Source organism: Rhinolophus sinicus, chromosome 12, assembly GCF_057876585.1.
Source record: "Rhinolophus sinicus isolate RSI-liver-muscle chromosome 12, RSI-T2T, whole genome shotgun sequence".
Taxonomy (NCBI): Eukaryota; Metazoa; Chordata; class Mammalia; order Chiroptera; family Rhinolophidae; genus Rhinolophus; species Rhinolophus sinicus.
Genome location: NC_142512.1, coordinates 20,144,457 through 20,170,144, shown reverse-complemented (window position 1 = coordinate 20,170,144; position 25,688 = coordinate 20,144,457). Strand labels below are relative to the sequence as shown.

The following is a 25,688-nucleotide window of genomic DNA, read 5'->3' as shown; positions in this document are numbered from 1 at the left end:
TAAAAGATTTTTCCTTCAGTGACTACTGAAGAATTAGAGAATAACAGTCCCCCTACCCTCACTTAAAAGTTGTTATTTAGCATATTAAGAAACTAGATTAGGGGCGGCTGGTTAACTCAGTTGGTTAGCGCACTGTGCTCTTAACAACAAGGTTGCCGGTTCGATCCCCACATGGGCCACTGTGAGCTGCACCCTCCACAACTAGATTGAAACAACTACTTGACTTGGACCTGATGGGTCTTGGAAAAACACACTTAAAATAAATAAAAGTTAAAAACAAATAAACAAAGAAACTAGACTAAATATTAAGAATGATGCAATGATAATTCTAGGTTCAGAGCTCTGCTGTACCAGACTTTAGGGCCGGGGGGTGGGGGTTCCTTCATACTATTCTGTTCACTTTACATATGCTTGAAATTGTCCAGGATAAAAAATTAAGAAGAAAATTAAAAACCATATTATAGAGCAGCATGTGCAAAATAATTCTGGGAAATTTGGGGTACCGTGTTTCCCCGAAAATAAGACCTAGCCGGACAATCAGCTCTAACGCATCTTTTGGAGCAAAAATTAAGATAAGGCACCGGCCGGTGGCTCAAGCAGTTAGAGCTCCGTGCTCCTAACTCCGAAGGCTGCCGGTTCGATTCCCACATGGGCCAGTGGGCTCTCAACCACAAGGTTGCCAGTTCAATTCCTCCAATCTCGCAAGGGATGGTGGGCTCTGCCCCCTGCAACTAAGATTGAACACGGCACCTTGAGCTGAGCTGCCTCCCAGATGGCTCAGTTGGTTGGAGTAAGGGCTCTCAACCACAAGGTTGCCGGTTCGACTCCCGCAAGGGATGGTGGGCTGCGCCCCCTGCAACTAGCAACGGCAACTGGACCTGGAGCTGAGCTGCGCCCTCCACAATTAAGACTGAAAGGACAACAACTTGAAGCTGAACAGCACCCTCCACAACTAAGATTGAAAGGACAACTTGACTTGGAAAAAAGTCACACTGTTCCCCAATAAAGTCCTGTAAAAAAAAAAAAAAAAAAAAAAAAAATTAAGATAAGACCTGGTATTATATTATATTATGTTATTATTGTATTATATAAGACCCGGTCTTATATTATGTTATATAAGATCCGGTCATATATTATAGTAAAATAAGACCGGGTATTAAATTAATTTTTGCTCCAAAAGACGCATTAGAGCTGATTGTCTGGCTACATCTTCTTTTTGGGGAAGCATGGTAATTACATATAGTTTTTGCCCAACTGCTAACTTTTGACACAACTCTCACCAGATCCCCAATCCCTCTCCCTCCTCACTCACATTCCCAGGCAAATTGGTACTTTAAAAGCCCTTTCTCCTGACATCAGACATTTACATGATGTCTTCAGATCCTTTATAGTTTTATGTCCTCTCGGCCACTAGTTTCTGATCACCAAAGATCATGAAGTATCTTATTTCCACGAGTGGACTAGATGCTACTAGAACAGAGAAGTTGAGAGGAAGCACATTTTAGTGGTTAAGAAAACAGGTTCTAGCGTCAAACTGGGGTCACTTTGGCTTAAAGATTATGCTCTTCTCAGATGAAATTTTACAAACTATTTACTCTAACAAACCTATCAATTTTTCAAAATGAGAGACAATGTAACAAATCCGATGATCTATTCCTTCATCCAATTGTGAAATCCGTTTCTGACATGATCCATACACACGCATAGTCAAGTATTTTAAGCAGCGGAGAAAAGAAAGCCATGTTGGTTGTACATGTTAGATACACATCCAATTTTCTGTCGGCTGACTAAGAAACTAGAATTCACCAACATGAAGAAATGCAACAGGCCCAGTAAGACAAGAATTAATTTCTCCTTTTATGTCTCTTGAGATCAGAGGGAACCTGTGTCCATGTGGCAAAACAATCAGGTTATTTGATTTTCTTTAGTAATCTCTGGACAGGAAGGGTTATGAACGTGACCAATGGGGAAGACAAAAGCCAGGACAGGGCAGAGGGCAAGGGCAGCCTGCCCAGGTAACTCTGCTCTTTACCTCGAGCTTATACTACCAACACTGCTTTTTCAGAAACCATCAATCTTAACAGGTAGAAATCCCAAAGAGAATAGTAACAAACTGTTAACAACGTTATCTACAGAAACAAAATCCCAGCAATGCTGTTTAAGGTGGTCCCGTCTCGTGAGAGCACAAACAGAGGTTCTGCCTCAGACGTGCTAGCCAATACCCACAGGATGACAGACAGGAGGGCCCTGCTGGGTAAACACACACCACCAGCATAATAACATACTACACAGTCTCCTAAGGTCAGGCCAAGTGTGCCAATTAAATTAGATCATGTTTTCTTTCCTTCCTTCCTGTTAAGTCTTCATTACCAAGAAATACATGAGAATAATTTATTTTGGCTCTGAATGAACTATTCCCTACCCCCACTCAGTTCAATTTCTTATCTTTTGGCTCTCTACTGAAATGCTTTGCTCTGCATAACCTCAGGTATTTCAGTTGTTGAGAACAAAAAAGTTACTTGAATCTTAACTGGACAGCTGTGGATTTCACAAGGAAGGATTACAGGCAGACCACTGAGATCAAGACCCCAGCTCTCTCAACACTCAGTCAATCCCGTGTATCTGCGGGTTCCACATCTATGGATTCAACCAACCGCAGAGGGAAAATATTTGGGGAAAAAAAAGTTATGTTGTAGCTGATGTGTACTACGCAGTTAGGCCTACAATGGGTGTGTCTGTACTGAACGTGTACAGACTTCTTTCTTGTCGTTATTCCCTAAACAATACAGTATAACAACTATTTACAAAGCATTTAAATTGTGTTAACTAACACAATTTAAATAAGTAATCTAGAAGTGATTACAGGAGGATGGGCGTAGGTCGTGTGCAAATACTACACCATTTTATATAAGGGCTTGCACCTCCGTGGAGTCTGGTGTCCACGGGCTCCTGGAACCAATCCCCCGCGGATACAGAGGGGAAGACTGCAGTAATAGAGTAAGTCAGCAAAACCAAAACTTTTGCTGAGTAGGAGTAAAGAGGTACAGCTGAATAAAAACAGAAAAATAGCAAAGTGGCCCAGAACCTTCTCTGAGAGTAGGTATTTAGGCTCAAAGTAAAAGACAATAACTCACACCACTCAAAACACAGAGTATTTGCCTCACTTTATGAGCGTTTATCCTCTCTTAATGGGTATCACTACCATCTATAAACTCAATGACTGATAAAGATAAAAAAAGTCACAGAAGCAAGCCAACACTTCCAGGCTCATCTAAACAAACCATAATTTCAGTCCTTTTCCTGGACACTAACTTTTATGATAACAAACCCAACTAGAGGAAAACGAGACCAAAAATGAAACAGAAGCTACAGAGGTTCATCTGAAGCTGTACCTTATGTTTTAAATGTTACAAATGATCAAATCCTTCCAATTCAAGAAAAGCTATTCCCTTGCACTCATTTCTTAATGATCCCCAATTTACAGATATAACTGTGAACTGTTTATTTTTAATCTCTCTGTTAGCTTTGTTAAGGTTTATAACCCCTCTCTACCTGACCCCAACGTGTATTTGTCTTAAAACGAAATTCAACTTGTAAGAAATAACCAATTAAAAATATGTTGCACTTTTAATTCATAATAGTAATTTAACAAGCACCATGTATATAATCACAGAACTATAACAGAAACCACAGAAGGGGGACATGCAACTACCTTAAGATGAACAGAAATGCACTAACAGCACTGTTTGTTTATATAGAAACACTGAGCTGCTGAGTTTCACAGCAGATCCCACAGTTACTTAGCCAAAACTCACCAAAGATCATTTCGTAGGGAGATGACAAGACTTGGAAGGACAGATTAAATGGCCTTCAGGTTTTGGCCATCACATACCCACCTGTGCGGCTCAAACGCAGCCCACTCAAGCCCGGTCAAGTTCAAAACTCAGGTTAACAGGCTCTTCTACGACAGAAGTTTTCAAACAGAAACGACTGAAGCCCCATCTGCTTACTTCCAAACCTCCACCCCCACCCCTCCTCCACCTTTTACCCTTGGAAATCCTGGGGCTCTGAGGAATAGTTGGAAAAATCACTATTCTAAACATAGAAGGACGCAAGAAGCAAAGAAAGAGTTGCTGAGATCTCTATTTCTTCTCTTTTCCCTTCTCTTTCTTTCTTTTTTTTTTTTTAAAGAAAATTTTGGCTGATTCCTGCTTGGGTGAGATGTATGCTGAAGTTTGATTCCAAGTGTCTGGGTATCTCACTGGCTTCCCTACTTTTCCTCCAAGTCTTCTATCCAGTCTAGTAAGCTTGGTTGATGTGTTTCTCCTAGCCAGAATCCACTGGCTAAAAGGAAGGATATGAACTCTGCAAAAGAGCTGCTACAAAATGCCACCAACACATAGCACACATGCAAATACATGCACACATGCACTATTATTCTACAGTAGTCACCACTTTTGGTTTGAAACCCTAAATATTAAAGCATAAAAGCTCCTTAAAAGGCATTGATTTACTATGAAAAAGTCTTTAAAAATATGGTCTCAAAAATTTGCAAGAAAATACCCTGAACTGTGAATCAATGATGATCTCTGGGTGGTACGATTATTAGAGATTTTCATTTTCTTCTTTGCTTATCTGTATTTTTCATTTTTCTACAACTCATATGTTACCTGTGGGGTTTTTTTACTCTAATTATTATAATTTACTTATGACTTCTGCCTGGGTTTTGATTTTTCAGAATAAAACAAAGTGTTCTTTTCCTTTTTAGACTTTACAACTTCTAGAGTCTCCAATAAATGCCTAAAGTTTCTTGCCACCCATTCTCCCACTCAGAAGGCTCTGACTTTCCAAGGAGCTAGTGCAGTTGATGAAAATGCACCAAATGCTATATGGACTCGAACAGCAAGTGTCCTGGCAAAGGGCACTCAACCTTCTCACTGCCAACTTTTTCTAGTACAAAGAGGTCTAATAGGGTCAGCATGGTTTGGAACGAATATTAGCACATACTGGTCTCAGAGTCAACTTGGAGGGTTCAGCATGCCATGATGGTCAGAGGGATCCTGGAGACAAGCCAGAGCTTCAGATTTTTCTCTAGAACAGTCTATCCAATGGGACCAATTACTGAAAAAAGCTGCACACTAGGGCAGCATTCCACCCCTCTCTCTTAGGAAGCAGAAAGAGCCGACGCCAGTCACACTGCATTGGTTTTACCAGTTGAAGCTCACCTTTGTGGCCGTGGTCTTCACCCCATGAATTCTCCACTCTCCATTTCAGGAACACACTATCCCGATCATCCTGCAAAAGAGTGGATAACAGTGTGTAGTTTGAAACTAGGTCCCTCCTTGTGAGGTGTCAGGTAATTTTAGCTCTAATTCAGCCACTCAGAAGAAACAGCCTTCTCTATATAGCCATGAAATACACGATCAGAGCCATATATTTTCTACTAGAACTAAAGATTAAGGGGTAGAATATAATCTTAACAAGCCATGCCAATCAATGAATGAAAGTTCCTGAGAAAATGACATGGCTATGTATGATTTTTACTTCTGATACTCTAACAGAAGTGGAGTTCAAATCTCTTGGGGTAAAAATGCAATGAACCTAACAAAGCAATACATACTATTTTCTCCTTTACGTTCTATTCTGTACAGAAAATAAGCATATTAAAGTCCTACTTGGCTAAGAAAAACAAAACATTAAATTACTAAAGCAGTGAACACCACCTGAAAGCCAGGGACTCTTGCTTTTAATTGATCAGCATTCTTTGCAAAAGCATCCCCCTGTATTTATTTTAGAAATGATTCTAAGATCTGGTCAGAGTTTTAAAAAGAAAACAAACACATTCTCATCATACTGCCTAATTTCCTCCATAAGAGAACCAAGTAATGATACTCTCCAAATGTGTTCTTTTACTGATTCGGTTACACTAATATTGAATTTAATACAATAGAGATTGAATGGCAAAGCAGAAATAAGACTATTTTCGTAAAACAAAACCCAGGCAGTACTACTGCTCTCCCTCTTCTATCTTCATTAATAAAATAAGCTCAATTTTCATCTTCTTAAAGGAACAATGACACGCACCATGAAAACCTTCACTTGCAGTCTTTACTACAGTGACACAGAAAGGGAGGGGAGGAAAGCTCCATTTGGGCAAAGACTTTCTCTTTCATGTTTACCCGGGGAACTCGCCGATGTCAAAACAACTTAAATCTTTGTAGCATGAGAAGAGAGCTGGTTCCTGTATTATCTCCTAATGATTTCGTCAGTCAACCCCCACTTGCATATAACTGCACGAGTCTCATCTACATGGGATTTGACTCTACTCTTGGCAGTTCTCTTGGATCTCCGTAATTTTCAGTCTCAGAAAGAGGGGACAACCAAACTCACAAGTTTCAAACACCCTTATCTGTACTATGCCTTAATCGTAGCACCAGGTACCTTCAAAACTACATCATTCAACTTTCCATACTAAGGGTAACCTACTAAATGTCTATTTTGGTTTTCTACTCCATCTTTCCTTTCCTTTTAAATACCACTGCTAGAATCTCTATCACCTAAAGTCATTTATTTCAATAAGTCTGAAAATATTTTCTCTTCTTTCCTTTGCTAGTGAATTCCTGCATGACCCAGATCAAGACATTCCCTGTGTCATCTACAAATATAGAATGATACCCAGATCTCCCTCATAGGGATTCTAAGAAATCAGCAACAAGAAAGACTATCCCAGAATACAGCTTCTGGCATTTATCTCTGCATTATTATTCAAAGGCAGTGCAAACTAGTTTTAGTGGTCAAAGACTCAAATTGGAGGGAGAAAAATCTCATGATTTTTCCAGTTATGATAATATAAATTCTGCTTTATACTATTAGCATAAATTCCAGTTATGATCATATAAATTCTGCTTTATACTTTAGCATGTAAGGGAGCTCCATTTCTGAGGAAGAAATGGTATGTTAATAAACCATGCCAATCAGTGAATGACAGTTCTTGAGAAAAATGACATGGTATGTATGATTTTTTACTTCTGAAAAATAGGAAAACTATACGAGATGGAAAATGATAAAAGCCAAACCTCTCTTAGAAATTACAAGGTTTTTAGGTTTGTTTCTTAATAGTTCTCTAAATAATTTAAAAGTTTAACTTTAACTTAAGGAGCTTTAGTTATAACCCTCTGAAATTTACAATATAGCAGGTCCAAACATATAAATATGAACAACTTAGTATTTTAGTAGTATTTTACTTACTTTAGTATTTTATTATTTACCGTATTTTATTAAAAGTTCCTTCTAAGGTCAAGGTAGTTAGTTATTCTGTGACTTTCTTTCTAATACTTAAGACAGGTTAGGAAAAAGAACATTTTTGCTTAAGATGATAAAGAATTGAAGTAGTTTGAAGTATTTTCTTCCTTATGATCTCTGAGCACAGGTGTCAAGTATCCATTCTACAGCCTAAAAATGGGAAGGCTTATTTGTGAAAGGTAAAATTTCAGTTGTAAAAAAAAAAAAAAAAAAATTCAGTTGTTGTTTCTAGGACACAATGTCACTATGTCCTAGAGACAGTGATATTACTATTCAGAGTATTTCATAGGAAATTCAAAATAATTTACATCTAATTTCCTGAAGCTCTATATAAATCCAGTGATAGGCATGGAGTCCACAAATTACTATTACTGAGATTTTACTACAAAAGAATCTGAATGACAGACGAAAGGAAGGAAAGTCTGACCAGAAATCATCAAGTTAGGAACACTTTGAGTTCACATTTAAATTCCTTAGTCAACAGAAGTTATTTCTCCCTGCTGATCTCTCTTCATACCAAGAACTCCCAAAGTTACAGAAAAGGAGTAACTTCCTTACTCCCTGCTGACCCAAATTCTGCTCCTCATGAAAAGTTCCTATTTTTATTACCTCTGAGCATGCAGCCAAACCCCAAGTGACGTGGGTATACTGTCTTGCTTGGAACCTAACTTTTAACAGAAATCATGTACACTATGAACGGAGCTCTGTTGGATAAACAGTCTGCAGGGGAACGTGGGTCCATCTGTGCAAACACTGCAGTAGGCATGCTGAGGGTCATACCTTCTCAGAGACAGCCGTGAAGGTCATGGCGTGGGTCATAAGTGACTCCCCAAAAGTCAGCCTCTCAGCTTTATTCATATTCTTCAAGGAGACACCAAATACTAACTCATGGTCATAGCTGTAAAAAAAAAAAAATAAGACAGCACAGAATAAGGAGTACAATCAAAGGGGAAAGCTAGCTTCTAGTTGTAAAAGAAACATAGAACTTAAGGGGCCCAACAGCTCCAAGTAAATGTGTGCTGTAGCTCTTCAGAGAGCTGGGTACATGCAGAATTTAGCCTCTCAACGGGATTCCAGTCTCAACGTGGCACAAGAGTACTCAAGAAAATATGAAGTGATTAAATATGAATTCCCCATATAAAAAAGCTGACAAGATGGGCTTATACTGTCACTTTGCCAAGAAAATTTTTTAAAAAGCTTTTGAAGTAATTCTTTCAAAAATGGTCTCTTTTGAGCTGGTAGAATGACCCAGTTTCTGAATTCTTTTAGGCCATTGTTGACTGTGAAATTTAAATAATGTCAAAAACACTGGAGAATATTTTCAAAGTTAAAAAAATCACTAATTCTCTCTTTTAGCAGATGTCTTGAGTAAATAACTATCCAGTTATTTACTCAACTTCCTACAAATAACAATTACTTATAAATAACCCTAAAATAGTACTTTTAAAAGTCAAGAAATCTTACATGATTTAGTTCACAAATGAACCTTCTCTGTCATAAGTAACCAGGACGAATGTGTTCAAGTGTGTATGTAAATTAGTCCCAGTTGTCATAAAGACAAAATACGTAAGCATCAAAGTAAGGGAAGTAGCTAAGCGGGATCAAATAGCATACAGTACATTCCCAAATGCACTGAGCAGATTTACACAGTAATTGATTATTTTTTCAAAGGGACTTTCTCACGTAGGGTGGCTTTTTCGGCACACACCCAACAATTTCAATTCAGACACGAAGTATGATCTTGACTTCCCAGGTTAGCGCATATAAATATGTGGGGTTTCTGCTATGAGTCCTCAAACTCTGTAAGATGGAAAGAAAGAGACCCACCCTCAGGCCAGCCTTACTCTCTGGGTGAACCTCGGCCGAGTGCACTCCAACAGGAACAACCCACAAATGCCTTCCTCTTTTAAGTTTCTTGTACTCACACGTTCATGTCACTGAGGCCCAGCTTGCTATTGAAGTATTTCCCAACATCACAGCCAAACCACACAGCCTAGAAATAGGGGAAAGAGGAAGAAAGTCAATATAAATCCCATCTTCCTATTAAACCAAAGAAGTGGAAGAAGAGGTTTCAATCCTAATGCAGAAGACACAGAAACAATACCAACCTCTCCATCTTTAATGGAGGCAGCAACCATCTTTTTCAAGAAGTCAACGGGCTGGTTGTTATATAGAGTTTTTCTCCCTCCAACCATATTGCTTAAGTATTCCACCGTGTAAAGTTTATTATACTTGTGCTGGGGCCGAGGGTCATTCACTAAGCAAATCTATGAGATCAAGGACATGTTGATTAGAATATAAAAGCAGAAATGTCCAGGAAGACACACACCTCTCCTTTAAGTTCATATGCCTGCAACTCTGCCTACAAGAATAAGCATTACAAACACAGTGTTAAATAAAGAAACAAAAGGTGGCAAAGTCTGTGACAGACATCCTTGTATATTTTAACTAGGGCAAGGGATACATGTGGGAGCTGCATCTTTCCTACTGGCAAGAATTGCCCCAAAACTAATTCCAAAGAACTGCAAGGTGGAGATCCCATTACTACAAGATCTCTGATCTCAAGTTACAAGACAGGCTTACCAGCCGGCCATACCTCAACTGAGTTGGGATTCCAAGCTTAAAGCAAGCTACTTGCTTAGGAGAGAGTCAAGGTTAAGATGACAATAAAGGAAGGGGCTCTGGTCATCTTGCTAGGCAGTGGATAAGACCTGAAGAGAGCAGGAAAAACTAGGATGGGGCACTGTTCTCTTTCACGAGAGTCCCTGGGGCGGGGGATGGGGTGGAGGATGGGGGGCACAGAACAGAGGTGCTCTGAAATCATAGTAAGACACACCCAATACACTTTTCTTTCTGCACCTGAATGATTCTTGGCCCAAATCATGGGGGCGTGTGGGAATTAAACTGAAAACTACTGGTCTATAGTTAGAAAAGTCTCTGAAGAGATGCACTGGGGATCCTAATACGATCAACTTTTTTAGGCCCATAAAATACCTCAGAGGAAGGGGGGTAAAGTTGGTTTAGTTTCTAGTTTGATGATCATGCCTGTTCACCCAGGAATCTTATACCCTTCCTTGTCGTCAACAGGCAGTGCCAGTGTCCAACCTTATTTTCCATATTGAAGAGTGGCTTGACATGTTCCCTGTAAAACTCCACAGGTGTTATGGGGCCAATCTTCTGATAATTTTTGTCTTTGTCTCGATACTCCCAGGTGAATGTCTCTGGTGGGTTACCCAAACAGATGCACACCACTCGGAATATCTGGAAGAAAAGGGGAGGACAGATGAGTGATGGCTTCAGGAAAGGGGTTATGATTGTCCTCTTCATTTTCCTCTGGCTTGCGAAACACAAGAAATCAGAGACTAAATTCAAGCCAGGAACTTCACAGGAAATCAATTATTGTTCCAAACATTGGAAGGTTGATATCTAGGATTTGGTATCAGTCAACTTCTGAGTTCTTAAACAAACACTCTGAACAATACAATTCTGAAATGTTAATATTTAGTGCTTAGTATTGGCCCTGCAAATAAAACTTCCTACGCCAAGACACTGCTCACCACTGATACACAAGATCTGGGTTGCTGCTCTGCTGATTCTATTTCAAGTGACAAAAAAATGACATACATTTTATAAATGGATTTCCTTCCCTTTATTCTTTCAGGTTTTGCTTTGATTGTGACAGGGGTCTTCACTCAGAAAAGTCATTAACTTTTCAGCCTGGAGCTTGAAAATAATACCTGTTAAAAGTATTATTAGAATAATAGTAACTTTTAGTCGTAAGGTACCATTTTTGGGGTTGTGAGGTGTTTTCTAATGATGTCACAATACCTTCAAGTTAGCATTATTACAGTCCCAACGAAACACTTTATATTATTTTTATTTTATAGAAAGACAAAAATAGAAACACAGAGACAGTATAAGGTCAGAGTATAGAAAGTACTGCCTCTTCTATATCAAATTTGCTGTGTCTTTAAAAAAATGTGTGGTCTCCTCCTCTACACTATGGTCTCCTCTTTTTCCTCCACGCCAGTCACCACTGTGACCCAATTTCATCGCTTAATACCTGTATTATTTGTAGTACATATTGTATATTCCATTGCATTAAAGAGATGAATCTGGTATTTATTAAGCGTGCCTATTTTGGGCTATGTAATACATATCTGCTAGGTTCACTTAATTCTTAAAACACTCTCTTAAGATGTAATTTCCCTTACTTGTTTTCTTTTTGCAAAAGAGATCAAGACCCAAAGAAATTAAGAACCTACAAAAGTCACATAGCCAGTAAGTGGCAGAACCACACTCTGAACTGAGGCCACATACAGTCCAAAAAAAAAAAAAAAGTATTACTCCATGGGCACAGGGTTTAAAAAAAGGGAACATTCACTGAATATTTATTGTGCCATACTACAATCTTTGAACCCTGTATCTCTTATTCCTCTCAACAAAAGTAACAGATATTATTCCCTTTTTCTTTTTAAACAGAAGGAAACCACGGTTCAGGGAAGTAAACGGCTTGACTGAAATCACCAAGCCAATAAATGGCAGAATTAGGATTTGAATTCAGATCTGCCTTCAGTGCCATTTCCATAACACCATGAATTAAGCCTTTATCGTTCACTGTAACTTTCTGGGTTTCTCCAAAAAATAAACTTCTTAAGAAGGACCAGGTCATGGCTATTTTGTGTCTCCCACAGAATGTTGCACTATATCTGACCTAGATGTAACAGCTGATCTCCACACTGTTTCATTCTCTACATCATTGAATAATGAATAATTTTACAAAAACCACTTCCTTCATCACTTTCCTGTTGAAATCTTTAATGCTTCCCCGTCACCTCCCACAAGTCTAAACTCCATGACCTGATTTCTTTTTCTTTCTCTTTGACGTAGGCGTATTCCATTCAGTAAATATATAAAGTACACTAACCTTAAGTATACAGCTCAATTCAATTTTTTACATTCATATACACCCAGGTAACGGCCATTCAGATCAATATACAGAACAGTCCCAGGGCTCCAGAGGTTCCCTGGCCCCTCTGCTGTCAGTTGCTCAAGTCCCCCTCAAGGTAAGCACCATTATGATTTATGTAACCATTGATTAGTTCTGCCCGTTCTTTAACTTCATTAAATGGAATCATACGGCATACTTCTTCATATCTGGCTTCCTTTGTTGACGTAATGCTGTGAGATTCACTCATGGTGCTGTGAACAGCAGTAATTTGTTCTTTATGCCGTGTATTATTCCATCGTGTAAGTACATTACATTTTTTCTACTCTCCTGCTGATGGACAGGTGAATTGTTTTCAGTTTGGGGTTATTATGAATAAAGCTGCTAACACTTTTATCCAACAGTTTTCAAGGGGGCTGAAGACATTTACATGCTCACCAGCAAAGTGTGAAAGGTCCAGTTGTTCTACCTTCTTGCCAATACCTGACACTGTAATTTTACTTTTGGTGGGTACGTAATGGTATCCCAGTGCGGTTTGAATCTGCATTTCCCTGATGGGCCTGGTCAGATTGTAAAGGCCCTCAGTAACCTCGCCCAACTGCATTTCCCATCACGGACCCTGCACTGCAGTTGGGCCTGTCTGTCGCTCCTCACTGTCTGCTCAATGCACGCAGCTCACTGTCACTTGCATCCCTTTGCTGTCGCCTCTGTTCCTCACATCCCAATCCTAGTCCCATGCTTTCGGGCTCAGTGCAAAGCGCCCCTCCCCCAGAAAGCTGTCACTAATTAATTATTATAGTTCACACTAACTGCTCCTTTCTTTGAATACTCCTGGCATAAAAATTTAACATTTGATTCCACAGTGCCATTTACATTTCTCTAATGTCTTCCCAGCTAGACTCCATCTACTAGGGACAGGAACTAGATCACAGACATATCCCAACGAACTCTAGAAGAACCACATTAAGAACAGTTTCCTTAAATCAAAAGTTCTCATCCAAAGACTGATACGAAATTTGAATTTAGGAGTGCAAAGTGGGCTTCTGCTCTCTTTAAAAACGTGCTGATGATAAAGCCTTACTCATATTTACGGGCAATGTTTCCCTAGACTTAACACCCAGAATTCGGTAGTTAAGTCAAACGTGCTGCCAGCTCTAGTCCATGTCTGACTGACAGACCACGGATTCACACCTGCCACAAGCTGATTACAGCAAATCATCACCTATCAATTCCATTTATAACTAAGGACATTTCCCTCTTTTTCCTCTAGTTAGGGAAGAACAATGGCTCCCAAAATACATTGCTATTTTCTCATTTCATAGATTAGAATCTTATATGTTGGAAAATTCTGTTTTGGGATGGTGTGTTCCCCTAACTTTGTCTTTCTAAATTTCAAGACGAGGTGCTCCAAATATGGATAAGATTAGGGTAGACAATCCTACCCATATTGCAGTCATTCTTGGAAGCAGTGCAGCTATTTTATCTTTTAAATAATGTCCTACAAATTCTATGGGCTATTCCTACCCCTCTGGTCTCAACCAGGGCAAGATGATACAGCACAGAGGATAACCTGAGCCACAGCACAGAGGATAACCTGAGCCACATCCCAAAGAGTGCATGCACTCTCCAGTACCCTAAAAGCAGGCAAAAGGGAAGGCTTAGATTTTAGTAAAACTGTAATTGGAAGCATGCAACTTTTATATCATTTGTTTACCACGATTATAAATTATCCAAAGTCATTCACATTCAAGTCAGTTGGTAACACTGTCTGTGGAAGAAATATTTGGCTCCAAGCCAACTAACAATAGTTAAACAAGCCCTAATTAAAAAATCATCCCAAGTATAGTCTCCAGGGTCCCTGATACTGTATTTTCTTGAGAAGGGACTCTGCTGTTCTGAAATAACATCCTGCTCCCAAAGGTACAGAACTGGCAATGAGCTTTGGATACCCAAGTCTGCTCTCTGGTGGGCAACTCGGGGATGTCACCTGCTTCTCACAAAATGCACTTGGCACGCAGGACAAAAAAGAGACTGGACATGGAACACAAGTCATTATACAGAATTAAATCCCGGTGAATAACAGAATCAGGAAAGGGAATGAAAAGAAAGGAGGACACAGAAAGCCTGAGACATGGAACGTGGGGAAAGAATGCGTGGATCCCACCTTAAAGACAAATGATATGGGACTCAGTCAGTTCCTGTGCCCACAGCTACCTGGGGAGACAGACATTAAGTGAAAGGAGGAAGGCAGGACGTGATAGTTGACAGTAAGTCATGAATACTTAAAAGGGTGAGAGTTTAAAGCCAGCTATAGGCAGACATAAGACTGGGTTGCTGAGAGAGTATAAAGTCTAAAGCACTGCAGAAATATTAATGACTTCTAGTATAAAAATGCACAGCTATAGTGTCTTTAAGAAATCATCTACCCCAAGTTTTTAGTTTTACTGATGGAGAAACTAGGCTCAAAGATAAAATGACCTATTGATCACAAAGTAGAATGGCCGCAAGTACACAAATGTGGTCACAGAAAATAGCTGAACTTTGAAGAAAGTTCAGTGATGATGGTAAACGAGCTAGTTCCAAGAGGAAAGGAAGGAGTAGGGAACTGGCTGACTACTGATGTGCAGAGAAAGGAGAGGGAAGACAGCTCTCTACTGCTTTCTGGTGGGGAAAGAAAGAAAGGCAAGGGTCTATTAAAAAACAAACAAAAAACCACTTGTACCTGCAAAAGCAGGCTGGGAGATACTTTCTGAAGGCATTAAGTATATTTTCAGGCAGGGAAAACACATAAGAAGGTACACTTAAAAGGTACGTGCCCTTCTATGGTGTTAAAGGAAATGAGCTCATATAGAGAACTCCATATAGAGGATGACAGTCAAATGACGATCTTGAGACTACTTCTAGCGTGCTGTTTGAATCAAAGAAATAGTTAAAAATGCACTCTCCAGCCCCACCTCAAACATACTGAATCTGCGTTTTAACAAGACTCCAGGGAATTCATAGGCACATTCAAGTTTGTTAGACCCCATCTATTCTTTTCTTCCTCCAAAACCCCCGGCTGCTTTAATTATCTCATTTGCATATCCCTTCCCACACACAGGTTCCTTCACACTGCCCTCGCCAAAGGGCCTTCTCTCATACCTGCATGCCCTCCACTTCAAGATACCACGATATCATCCTATACTTTCCTTCCCCTTGTCCTGTACTTCAGCAAGTCCTGACAGCTTCACTTCTGAAATACACCGCACATGTATTCACTTCTCTCCATCCTCACTCTCACCAACCTGGTCCAAACCACGATCATCTCATACACACAACCACAAGAACCTAACTGGTCACCCGACTCCCTCTCCCGCTGTTTTACAAGCCATTCTCAGAACACCCAGAGGGGATTTTTTTCAAAGAAAAATCAAACCATGTCATTCAGCTTAAACCCCTCGAAGGTTACCCTACTTAAACACGCATGCTCCTTACCACAGCCTCCAGGCCCCACGTAAGTGGGTTCTGTTTCCTCTACAGGATGTTTCAACCATTCCCACCCACCCTCTTCCCAAGCTCAAGTCGCACTGCCTTCTTTTCCTCAAAAATACCAACCTTTCTCCCATCTTAGTGAGGGCTCTGGCACCTACTGTCCCCTCTGCCTGGTATGCCCTGTGTCCAGATCTTTACACAGCTGGATTCATTCTGTTACTCATATCTCAGCTCAGAAAGACCTTTTTTGACCACCCTATCCAACACCCTATTTTATGTTCTTTAGAACACGTAGTGCGTCAGATAGTTCCTTGTTTATCTACTTGTGTATTCTGTCTCCCTCCACTAGTATGTAAAGTACATGAGAGCAAGGGCCATGTCTACCTTGGTCATCACTGCACCCCGTGCTAGAACATGTTTTTTTTTCCCCAACTGACTTCAGCCTCTTTGCTGTTTCATAGCTGAAAATGATGAAAAGTAAAGACTCTTCCAATATGAAGAACCTGTATTAAGATTTTTTTTTCTTATAGAAAATGATAATCTTTGAGCTAGCTATACTGTTTCCCCGAAAATAAGACCTAGCTGGACAATCAGCTCTAATACGTCTTTTGGAGCAAAAATTAATATAAGACCCAGTCTTATACCGGGTCTTATAGTAAAATAAGAGCTGATTGTCCGTCCACGTCTTATTTTCAGGGAAACATGGTATATATTTCATTTTTACTATTATTAGCTGTGGGGCTACCGCCTCCTGGAAGTGGCTGCATTACACACACCGCCAGATAAAAACAGAAAAGGAGAAATCCAAAGCAGTTTAGAAGAATCCAAAAAAATACTATAATACTTTGGACAGGCGGGGCAAACTTTTGGCTCCTGGGCCAAATCCAGCCCACACAGATGTTGAATTTGGCCTGCAAAGTGTTTTTCTTTTTAAATTTTTTAGTTACGAGCATATTGAAATGGAGAGTTCCCATTTTTCTGAGAAAAGAAAACCTGACAGCAATGGGCCTGCATTCCTGCTGGGTAGCAAGTGACTAAGCTCAGTGGGGCTGCCTTCTTCTGGTCCCACAGCCGTGCCTGACCCTGCTTTACTCATATACTGAATTCCCTGCCAAGTCCTTACTATATGCTCTTACCCTGGGTCTAGGGAGCACCAAGAGACCAGTGAATAAAAATCAGGAGGATCTGTGAACTTGGATGGGAAAAAAAACTCCACTGTTATTTTCACAAACCTTTGAAATGTAGTTAGCATGTCCCTCTATTATGAATGCAGACAGAAAGCCACAGCAGTATGACCAGCACTGCCTTTGCCACCAGTGGGCATCAGATAGTTTTATATCAATTACAGTTGTTGCAGATGTCTCAAAATATTTTTGATTTTCATTACTATTTGAAAATCATGATACCTACGAGACCCATTGCTAGATCTTGTTATTTAACGTGTTATTAAAATCAATGAAGAATCACATACTGTACTCTCTTCATATATTTTTTTTAACATTTATTCATTTTAAGTGTGTTTTTCCAGGACTCATCAGCTCCAAGTCAAGTAGTTGTTTCAATCTAGTTGTGGAGGGCGCAGCTCACAGTGGCCCAGGCGGGGATCGAACCGGCAACCTTGTTGTTAAGAGCACCGCACTCTAACCAACTGAGCTAACCCGCTGCCCCTCTCAATATTTTTATAACTGCATTTTAATATAAATGAATCCTTTGTAATCCTATGTACTTTTATTTTATACATTTAAAAACACATTTTGAGAAGGGGTTAGGGTCATCAGATAAAGTAGAAGATGCTCAGCCAAATTTAGATTTCAGATAAATAATGAATAATTTTTTGGTATACATAGATCCCAAATACTGCATGGGACAGTCTTATACTAAGAAACCATTTGATCTGAAGTTCAAACTCCACTGGGTGTCCCTCATTTTGTTCCCCATAAATTTGGCAACCCTGGGAGCAATCCGTGGCTTTCAATAGATAACAAGAGGGGTTCCGGGTACAAAAAAGTTGAAGTCCATCCCAGCCACATTCTTCCCATTTCCTGTTGCTTATTGATCAAACATGTCCCCTGAGATATTAACTGCCTTTTACCTCTGGGATGTGTAGCGTGGTCCCCCGGGCAGCCCCAGGAAAAGCCAGGGTGGAACCTGCGTAGATTGTAGAGTCTTCCCCCTTGCTGGGTTTTCTTGAGAGAATGCCAAGCTCAGCTCCCACCTCGGAAGGGGGCATGTGCGGAGACAATAATGGCAGGAGGCCAGGTAACAGCATCAGTGTTGGCTTTATATTCACAGGAAAAATGCGAGCCATTGTTGACCTGCTCTGGCAGGGAAGGGAGGCCCAAGGCCAGGGTCTAGAGGACAGGCAGTGCCGAGCACATCTGGGAGTAATACACTGTGTTCAGTGGATTAGCCACCTTAGGAGTCGAGGTGGAAGGCAGCTCCGATCTCACCACAGACACTGGAAACCCTTTGCCTGTCACTCCTGTTGTCAGGATGCAGCAAGGCTACATTCAGGGCTGTGCTTGTGAGATGCACCCGCACTGGGTTTGGACTCGGAAGCTAGTGATTCGAGAGTCAGGGACTGCCCAGAAGTCATTCTGGTGAGGGAGAGGCAGCACGAGAAGCTGTGATACATCAGCTTCCAGGGACTAGAACATTGGTGTCCAGCATCAGACGTGTCTGCACCCAGTGGTGGCAGAATCTTCCGGAGAGAAACCAATTTTATTGGAAAATTTTGGGTGTCATTCCTAACATCTCCACACTCAAAGTCTGGTTCTCCCCGCCTTCCCGGAGATCCCGTGAACTACCTATATCACCTAATATATGGCGTCTGTGTTTACATTAGCCAGGGGTCTTGTACCTAAAAGCCCTGACTGACACAATGCCAACAGGAAATGTCTATGAGTGGCTGAGAAATAGTTGTGAAATGTTAACCATTTTTCCTATTTTTTTCTATTCCCTATGTCATTTCATGCCTGTCTTTTCTGGGGAGAAATGATAGGTTGAAAACAAAGGGGATAAAAAGGACAATTTCTGGCCTCTAAAGGTTGGTGACCTTGGGGAGGGTAACAACAAACTCCAGCAGACAAAATGATATTTCTGCCACTTCCAGACAATGGGCTCTCAAGGAAGATATTAGCTTGAATGATATAGGAAAATAAAAATTTATCTGCCAAAAAAAAAAAAATAAAGTGAAGTCCAGAGGTCTTTGATTTTGTAACTCCTACTTGAGAATTAGACCAGTGTGGAGTTCACTAATATTGTCAGAAAAAGTTAGGAAAGGCTTGGGATTGGTTTGAATTTCATGATGGTGTACTTTTAACAGTCCTCCGTTTTCTCCTACCTCCTTTCCTCACACTTTATTTTCTGTAACTAAGCTTCATTTTGCTTTTCTTTTTTGTTATGGTTACCAGGCTGCATCTGTTGCTAATTTTTGTTTTGCTTTTTATTCAAACTAAAAACAACAACAACAAAACAATTCACCCATTTCTCTCACCCTCTAGCCCACCCCGGCCTCTGGCAACCACATACATACATAATCTCATAACACATATATGGATATATGTTATGTATATGTAACATACATTTTTTTAGATTCTACATATAAGAGAGGTCATATAGTATTTGTCTTTCTCTGACTTATTTCATTTAGCATAATAACTTCAAGGTCCATCCATGTTGCAAATGGCAAGGTGTCATTCTTTTTTATGGCTGAATGACATACACACACACACACACACACACACACACACCACCATCTTTATCCATTCATCCATCAATGGACACTTAGGTTGTTTCCATATCCTGGCTATTGTAAACACGCTGCAATGAACATGGGGATGCATAAAACTTTTCAAATTGTTTTTGTTTTCTTCAGATAAATACCCAGAAGTGGAATTGTTGGATCACATTAATTTTCGAAGTACCTCTATATTGTTTCCCACAGTGGCTACACCAATTTACATTCCTACCGATAGTGATAAATTCTCATTTTTCCACATCCTCATAAACACTTGTTATTTCTAGTCTTTCTGTTAACAGCTACTGTAAAAGGTGTGAGATGATATCTCATTGTGGTTTTGATTTGCATCTCCATGATGATTGACACTGGTCATCTTTTCATATACCTGTTGGCCACATGTATGCCTTCTTTAGAAAAATGTCTATTCAGATCTTCTGCCCATTTTTAAGTCGAATTTTTTTTTTATCGAGTTATATGAGTTCTTTAAAAAGTTTGGATATTAGCCTCATCAGATACATGATTTGCAAGTATTTCCTCCCATTCAGAAAGTTATGTTTTCATTCTGTTGATGGTTTCCTTTACTGTGCAGCTTTTAGTTGGATGTAGACCCACTTGTTTATTTTTGCTTTTGGCGTCAGATTAAAAAAATCATCACCAAGACCTATGTCAAGGAGATTACTGCCTATGTTTTCTTTTAGGAGTTCAGTGGTTTCAGGTCTTACTTCAAGTCTTTAATCCATTCTGAGTTGATTTTTGTGTTTGCTGTGAGACAGTGGTCCAGTGTCATCCTTTTGTATGTGGCTGTCTAGTTTTCCCAGCATTATTTATTGGAGAGACTGTCTTTTCCCCATTGTATATTCTTGGCTCCTTTTTATAAATTAATTGGTCATATATATGGATTTATTTTGGGGCTCTCTATTCTGTTTTGTTGATCTATACGTCTGTTTTTATGCCAACACCACACTTTTATTTACTATAACTTTGCCATATAGTTTGAACTCAGGGAGGGTGATGCCTCCAGCTTTCTTCTTTTTCAACACTGCTTTGGCTATTCAGGGTTTTTTATGGTTCCATATAAATTTTAGAACTGTTTGTTCTATTTCTGTGAAAAATGCAATTTAAATTTTGACAGGAATTGCACTGAATCTATGTACTGCTTCGGGCAGTATAGACACTTGAACAATATTAATTCTTCCAATCCATGATCATGGACTACGTTTTCATTTATTTGTGTCTCCTTCAATTTCTTTCATTAAAGTCTTGTAGTTTTCAATATACAGGTCTTTCACCTCCTTGGTTAAATTTACTTCTAGGTATTTTATTCTTTTTGATATCATTGTAAATGGGATTATTTTCTTAATTTTTCTTTCTGACTGTTCATTATTAGTGTATAGAAACACAACAGATTTTTGTATATTGATTTTGTTTCCTGCAACTTTATTGAATGCATTCATTAGTTTTTTTGTGTATTTTTTTCATTTAGTATAAGTGTTAACATTTTTCTGATTGAGTCTTTAGGGCTTTCTGTATGTTGTATATCATCTGCAAACAGTGACATGTTTAATATTTCATAGGTACTCAATAAAAACATGAAATTAATGACTATTAATTTTTTCTTTCTCTCCACTGCCAAGCTCCTCGAAACTGCCTGCCTTTTCTAGCCATGACTCCTCTCCATCTAGCTTCTTCCCTTCTCCAGCCTACTGGTACTGGTCTACAAACCCTATTTCAGGAAATCCAGCAGCCCTTTCTGTTTCATATTCTTTGATCTGTTGATCTAACCTCCCTCATCTGACACTGATACCAGCATCCACATTAAAACATAGTCTGGCACTTACTTTTATAGAAAAGATGTTTTATGGAATAGTTTCCACAGTTCTTTACTCGGACCTAGTCCAGCCTTCTATTCTCCTTCACAGATTTCCACCATTCCCAAGGCTTCAGTCATCGGCTCTACCATCACTATCACTTTGCTAGATCATTCTTTTTCCTGAGCTCCAGGGTTGTTTTCATATGCTTGAAATCCAATTCCAACTGGACTATACCTTGGGCCGAGGCACTGAAAAGCCAATGTTCCTCCTCTCCACGGTGGCCTCTGAAAGGAGCTTCTCTTACTGGCCTATTTGTGTGAAGCATGGCAGCATTATCCCAGTTACCAGGCTTAAAACATTAAAAGTTACTTTTTATGGTGAATCCTCCTTTGCAGGTTAAGTTGCCAAATCCTACAGATGTTTCCTCTAAGACCTCGCTCACATTCTCCCTCCCACCCACTTTCCATTTCGATTGTCACTATCCTTATTCAGGCCAAATTAGTACCATCTAGATGGCTACCTCTTCCCAATGGGTCCTTCTACCTCTGCTTCTTCCCGTTTCACCTATTTAACTAAACTAATCCCCTTTTAAGTACAGCTTTAGTTCACATGACTTCTCTACTGAAACATCTTCCTGACTTCTTATTTCCTACTGAATTAGGACAAACTCTCATCCTAGTATTCAAAGCTCTTACCATATATATACATGTGTATATATATGTGGGTATATGTGTGTGTATATATATATATATATATATATATATATATATATATATATATATATATATATTTCTAACTTTCCACGTGATGCTTCTAGCTTCAGGATCACTGTGCCTCAGGAAAAAAAAACAAGTAAACTATATGAATAAACAGTTCACAGAAACAATGCTCAGCCCTACTCAAAGTAAGAAAAATATAAATTAAAACCACAATGAGATAGTTTACCTATCAAATTGTTTACCTATCAGATAGGTAAGAATCCAATTGTTTGATAAGCACACTGCCTGGGTAAAACTAAAGGGAAACAGGTTCTATCAGACATTGCTGATGAGAGTGTAAATTGATATAATCCCCAGAGGACAATTTGGCATTATGTACCTAAATTAGAAATGTATATTCTCTCTGACTCAAAACTTCTACTTCTAGAAATAAAATCTATAGGTATACACATACATATGCAAAATGACATATGTACAAGATTATTTATTGCAGTTTTTTAAAATAGAAGTTTGAAAATAACCAGAATGTTCATTCAGAGGGACCAATTAATTATGGTTTATCCAGACAATAGAACACTATGCAAATATTTTTTAAAATGCAGAAATTCTTTATGTATCAATATGGAAAGATTTCTAAGACATATTGTTAAGTTTAAAAAAAGCATTATACAGGGGGCCGGCACGGTGGCTCAGGTGTTTGGAGCTCCATGCTCCTAACTCCGAAGGCTGCCGGTTCGATTTCCACATGGGCCAGTGGGCTCTCAACCACAGGGTTGCCGGTTCAACTCCCACATGGGCCAGTGGGCTCTCAACCACAAGGTTGCCAGTTCAACTCCTAGAGTCCTGAACGGGATGGTGGGCTGTGCTCCCTGCAACTAAGATTGAACACAGCACCTTGAGCTGAACTGCCGCTGAGCTCCCAGATGGCTCAGTTGGTTGGAATGCGTCCTCTCAACCACAAGGTTGCCGGTTCGACTCCCGCAAGGGATGGTGGGCTGTGCCCCCTGCAACTAGAAATGGCAACTGGACCTGGAGCTGAGCTGCGCCCTCCACAACTAAGACTGAAAGGACAACAACTTGAAGCTGAATGGCACCCTCCACAACTAAGATTGAAAGGACAACAACTTGACTTGGAAAAAGTCCTAGAAGTACACACTGTTCCCCAATAAAGTCCTGTTCCCCTTCCCCAATAAAATCTTTAAAAAAAAAAAAAGCATTATACAGAATATGAATAATATATCAACATCTGTGCAAAAAAAGGAGGAGGGAAATATATACTTGTATTGGATTGTTAAAAAAAGATCTCTGAAAGGATAACTAACTGCTAATACTAATAACAAACTAATAAAACTAATTTGGGGATATGAGGAACTGGGGGGGAGAACAGGATGAAAGACTTTTCACTGTATTCCTCTATATTTTGATGTCAAAAAAATTTTTTAATCAAAGACGTCTTTAAAATGAAAAACCAAGAATATACATAACGAGGCTCCATTCTCAGGAAAACCAATTTTGTAGGTCTGGAGTAAGCCTAGGACTATATACTGTTTTTTAAGAGCCGAGAGCCACTGCTATAGAATTTCCTAAGTAAATAATAAAGGTTTCCTGTCTCTTTTCATGGCACTGACACATACTGTTTCTAGTCTTTGTTTTATGTTTGACAGAGTTTTGGTAGAGGATACATGAATAATCCTAAGGGGATCTAAAGGCTAAAAAAAAAAAAGAAAAGAAAGAGAGTAGATGCACTGAGAAAAACAACTGCAGCAGAGGTGACAACACGTTTCCAAACCGTAGATGCCTCGCCCTCATCTCAACAAGCGCCTGCACTTCTCCTCTCTCAGAAAGAACGTCATTAGCATAAACCCTTTCCATTCAAAGCTTTCGGAGCTTCATGGCTGTTGGTTTAAGTCATCATTCTGACATGACTGCAAGGCGAGGCGCGTCACAGGTACTCATCTGTGGCTTTAAATCCATAGCTACACTCCTCATTACCAAAGAGTCAGCTTCAATAAAGAGGAGTTATAAAGGATTGTAAAAACCTAAAAACCTACCATACAGAATCCTACGGCCAACAGTTTGGACAGAATCATTAAGTAAATAATCCTACGAAGCATCCATACTCAGGACTTGGTATGGTGTTTTACTATTTTTCCATGGTAGGGGTAGGGGAGGAAAGATATGTGAAACATATTTGCCCTAATTCTTATCTGCCAATGCTATGGTCAGGAGTGGATCTTAGATATAGCCTTTAAAAGATCATAAAGCAAACATCAAAAGCCAGCAGGAGGCTGGGGATCTGTAAGAAGTATTATCTGGGTCCTTCTCCATACTGTTTATACATAGAAACCTTCATCCTTACTAGCTTACTGAACCAACTGCTATATGTCAGCACAATGCCTCGCATTCTTATATTTAATTCCTTATCTGAGTCCCACAAAAACCCAATGAATATATTTTTAAATCCCAAACTGAATCTCAGACAGGTTCAGGATCTTACCTAAGATCACAGAGCTGTTAAGTGATAGAGCCAGAATCGAAACCCATGTCCATCTAACTCCAAAGCCTATTTTTTCCCCACTACGCCCCTCCATACCTCTCTTAAATAGGAACATTTAGGAAGTATAGAAAAGAGTTCAGTATGAGTTAATTTACACGCATTTGGAAAAATGAAGCCTCTGCATTTATCTATTCAGCCATAGTGTTAGCACTGGGCTATACATGTTACACTTGAATAAACAGAGACCTGAGAGTTGAAGGAACCTGTCCCAGGTCACATGGCTTAAGTAATGAGAAGACCATCTGACTCTATAGAGACCAGGCCCTCAGATACAGTCTAGTCCCCTTCTCTAAAATTCAAAGGAAAACATGAGTGTTGCCCATTGCAGTGAAAAAATAAGGCCATTTTAACTCCACACAAACAATCTTGAAAGGAAACTCTTAATGATTCCTAGTAATGGGTCCACTAGACGAAAAAGGGAAATGTTTGTTCTTTTCTCAACGCAATTTCAGGGGTTTATGCATATTTATCTGGATTATAGATGGTATTAAGTAGTATTCTTAACTGCCTTTATAGTAAACATTACTTAACCTTATATTTGTTTAATGCTTTTTAGGTTTTCCAAAATGTTTTCTGACATAATCATCAATACATTATTATACGTACATTATGTTAACTGACATAACCATCAATAATTTCCCATCTTCATTCCTATAGAATAAAGCGAAAAGTCCTGGTATCTCCTGAGACCCCTCACAACTCTTCCTTTCTAGCTTAATTTGCTACCAATCACACAAACTATGTTTCAACTACACTATTCTCTGAGGAATCCACCTTTGTTCATGTAATTAATTCCTTTTGTCTAGAATGGTCTTCCCTATTAGCCATCTGGTAAATTCCTACTGTTCTTTAGAGAGCTGGTTCCAATACCTTCCCCACAAAACCTTCAGCTCACCGAATTAGTAACTCTCCCCTCTGTGACCACCAAATCCTTTTTAACACATCTCTAACATAGGATTTACTATAATTATTCATGTGTTTCTTTTCCCCAAGAGATTGAGCTCCTTAAGAGTGGAGATTATGTCTTTTTCATCTTTGTATCCCCAGTGCCAAACTCATAGAGGGTACTCAATATTTATGAATTACATAGACTACCAAACTGGGAATTAGAAGATGGAAGTACATGCAAGTCCCATAC

The 25,688-nt window shown here is 39.4% G+C and overlaps 1 protein-coding gene across 3 annotated transcripts in view; it reads right to left on the bottom strand.

Moving 5' to 3' along the window:
- The window catches only part of BLMH (bleomycin hydrolase), a 43,338-nt gene that overhangs the window by 10,618 nt on the left and 7,032 nt on the right, over nucleotides 1-25,688 (bottom strand). For all 3 annotated transcript variants that reach the window (XM_074319575.2, XM_019739540.3, XM_088802019.1), the window contains exons 7-11: nucleotides 10,408-10,563; nucleotides 9,411-9,569; nucleotides 9,228-9,295; nucleotides 8,083-8,200; nucleotides 5,226-5,295 (exon numbers count right to left, since the gene is read on the bottom strand). In XM_074319575.2, the coding sequence (XP_074175676.1) occupies nucleotides 5,226-5,295; nucleotides 8,083-8,200; nucleotides 9,228-9,295; nucleotides 9,411-9,569; nucleotides 10,408-10,563 (571 nt within the window). The remainder of the gene's footprint in view (nucleotides 1-5,225; nucleotides 5,296-8,082; nucleotides 8,201-9,227; nucleotides 9,296-9,410; nucleotides 9,570-10,407; nucleotides 10,564-25,688) is intronic.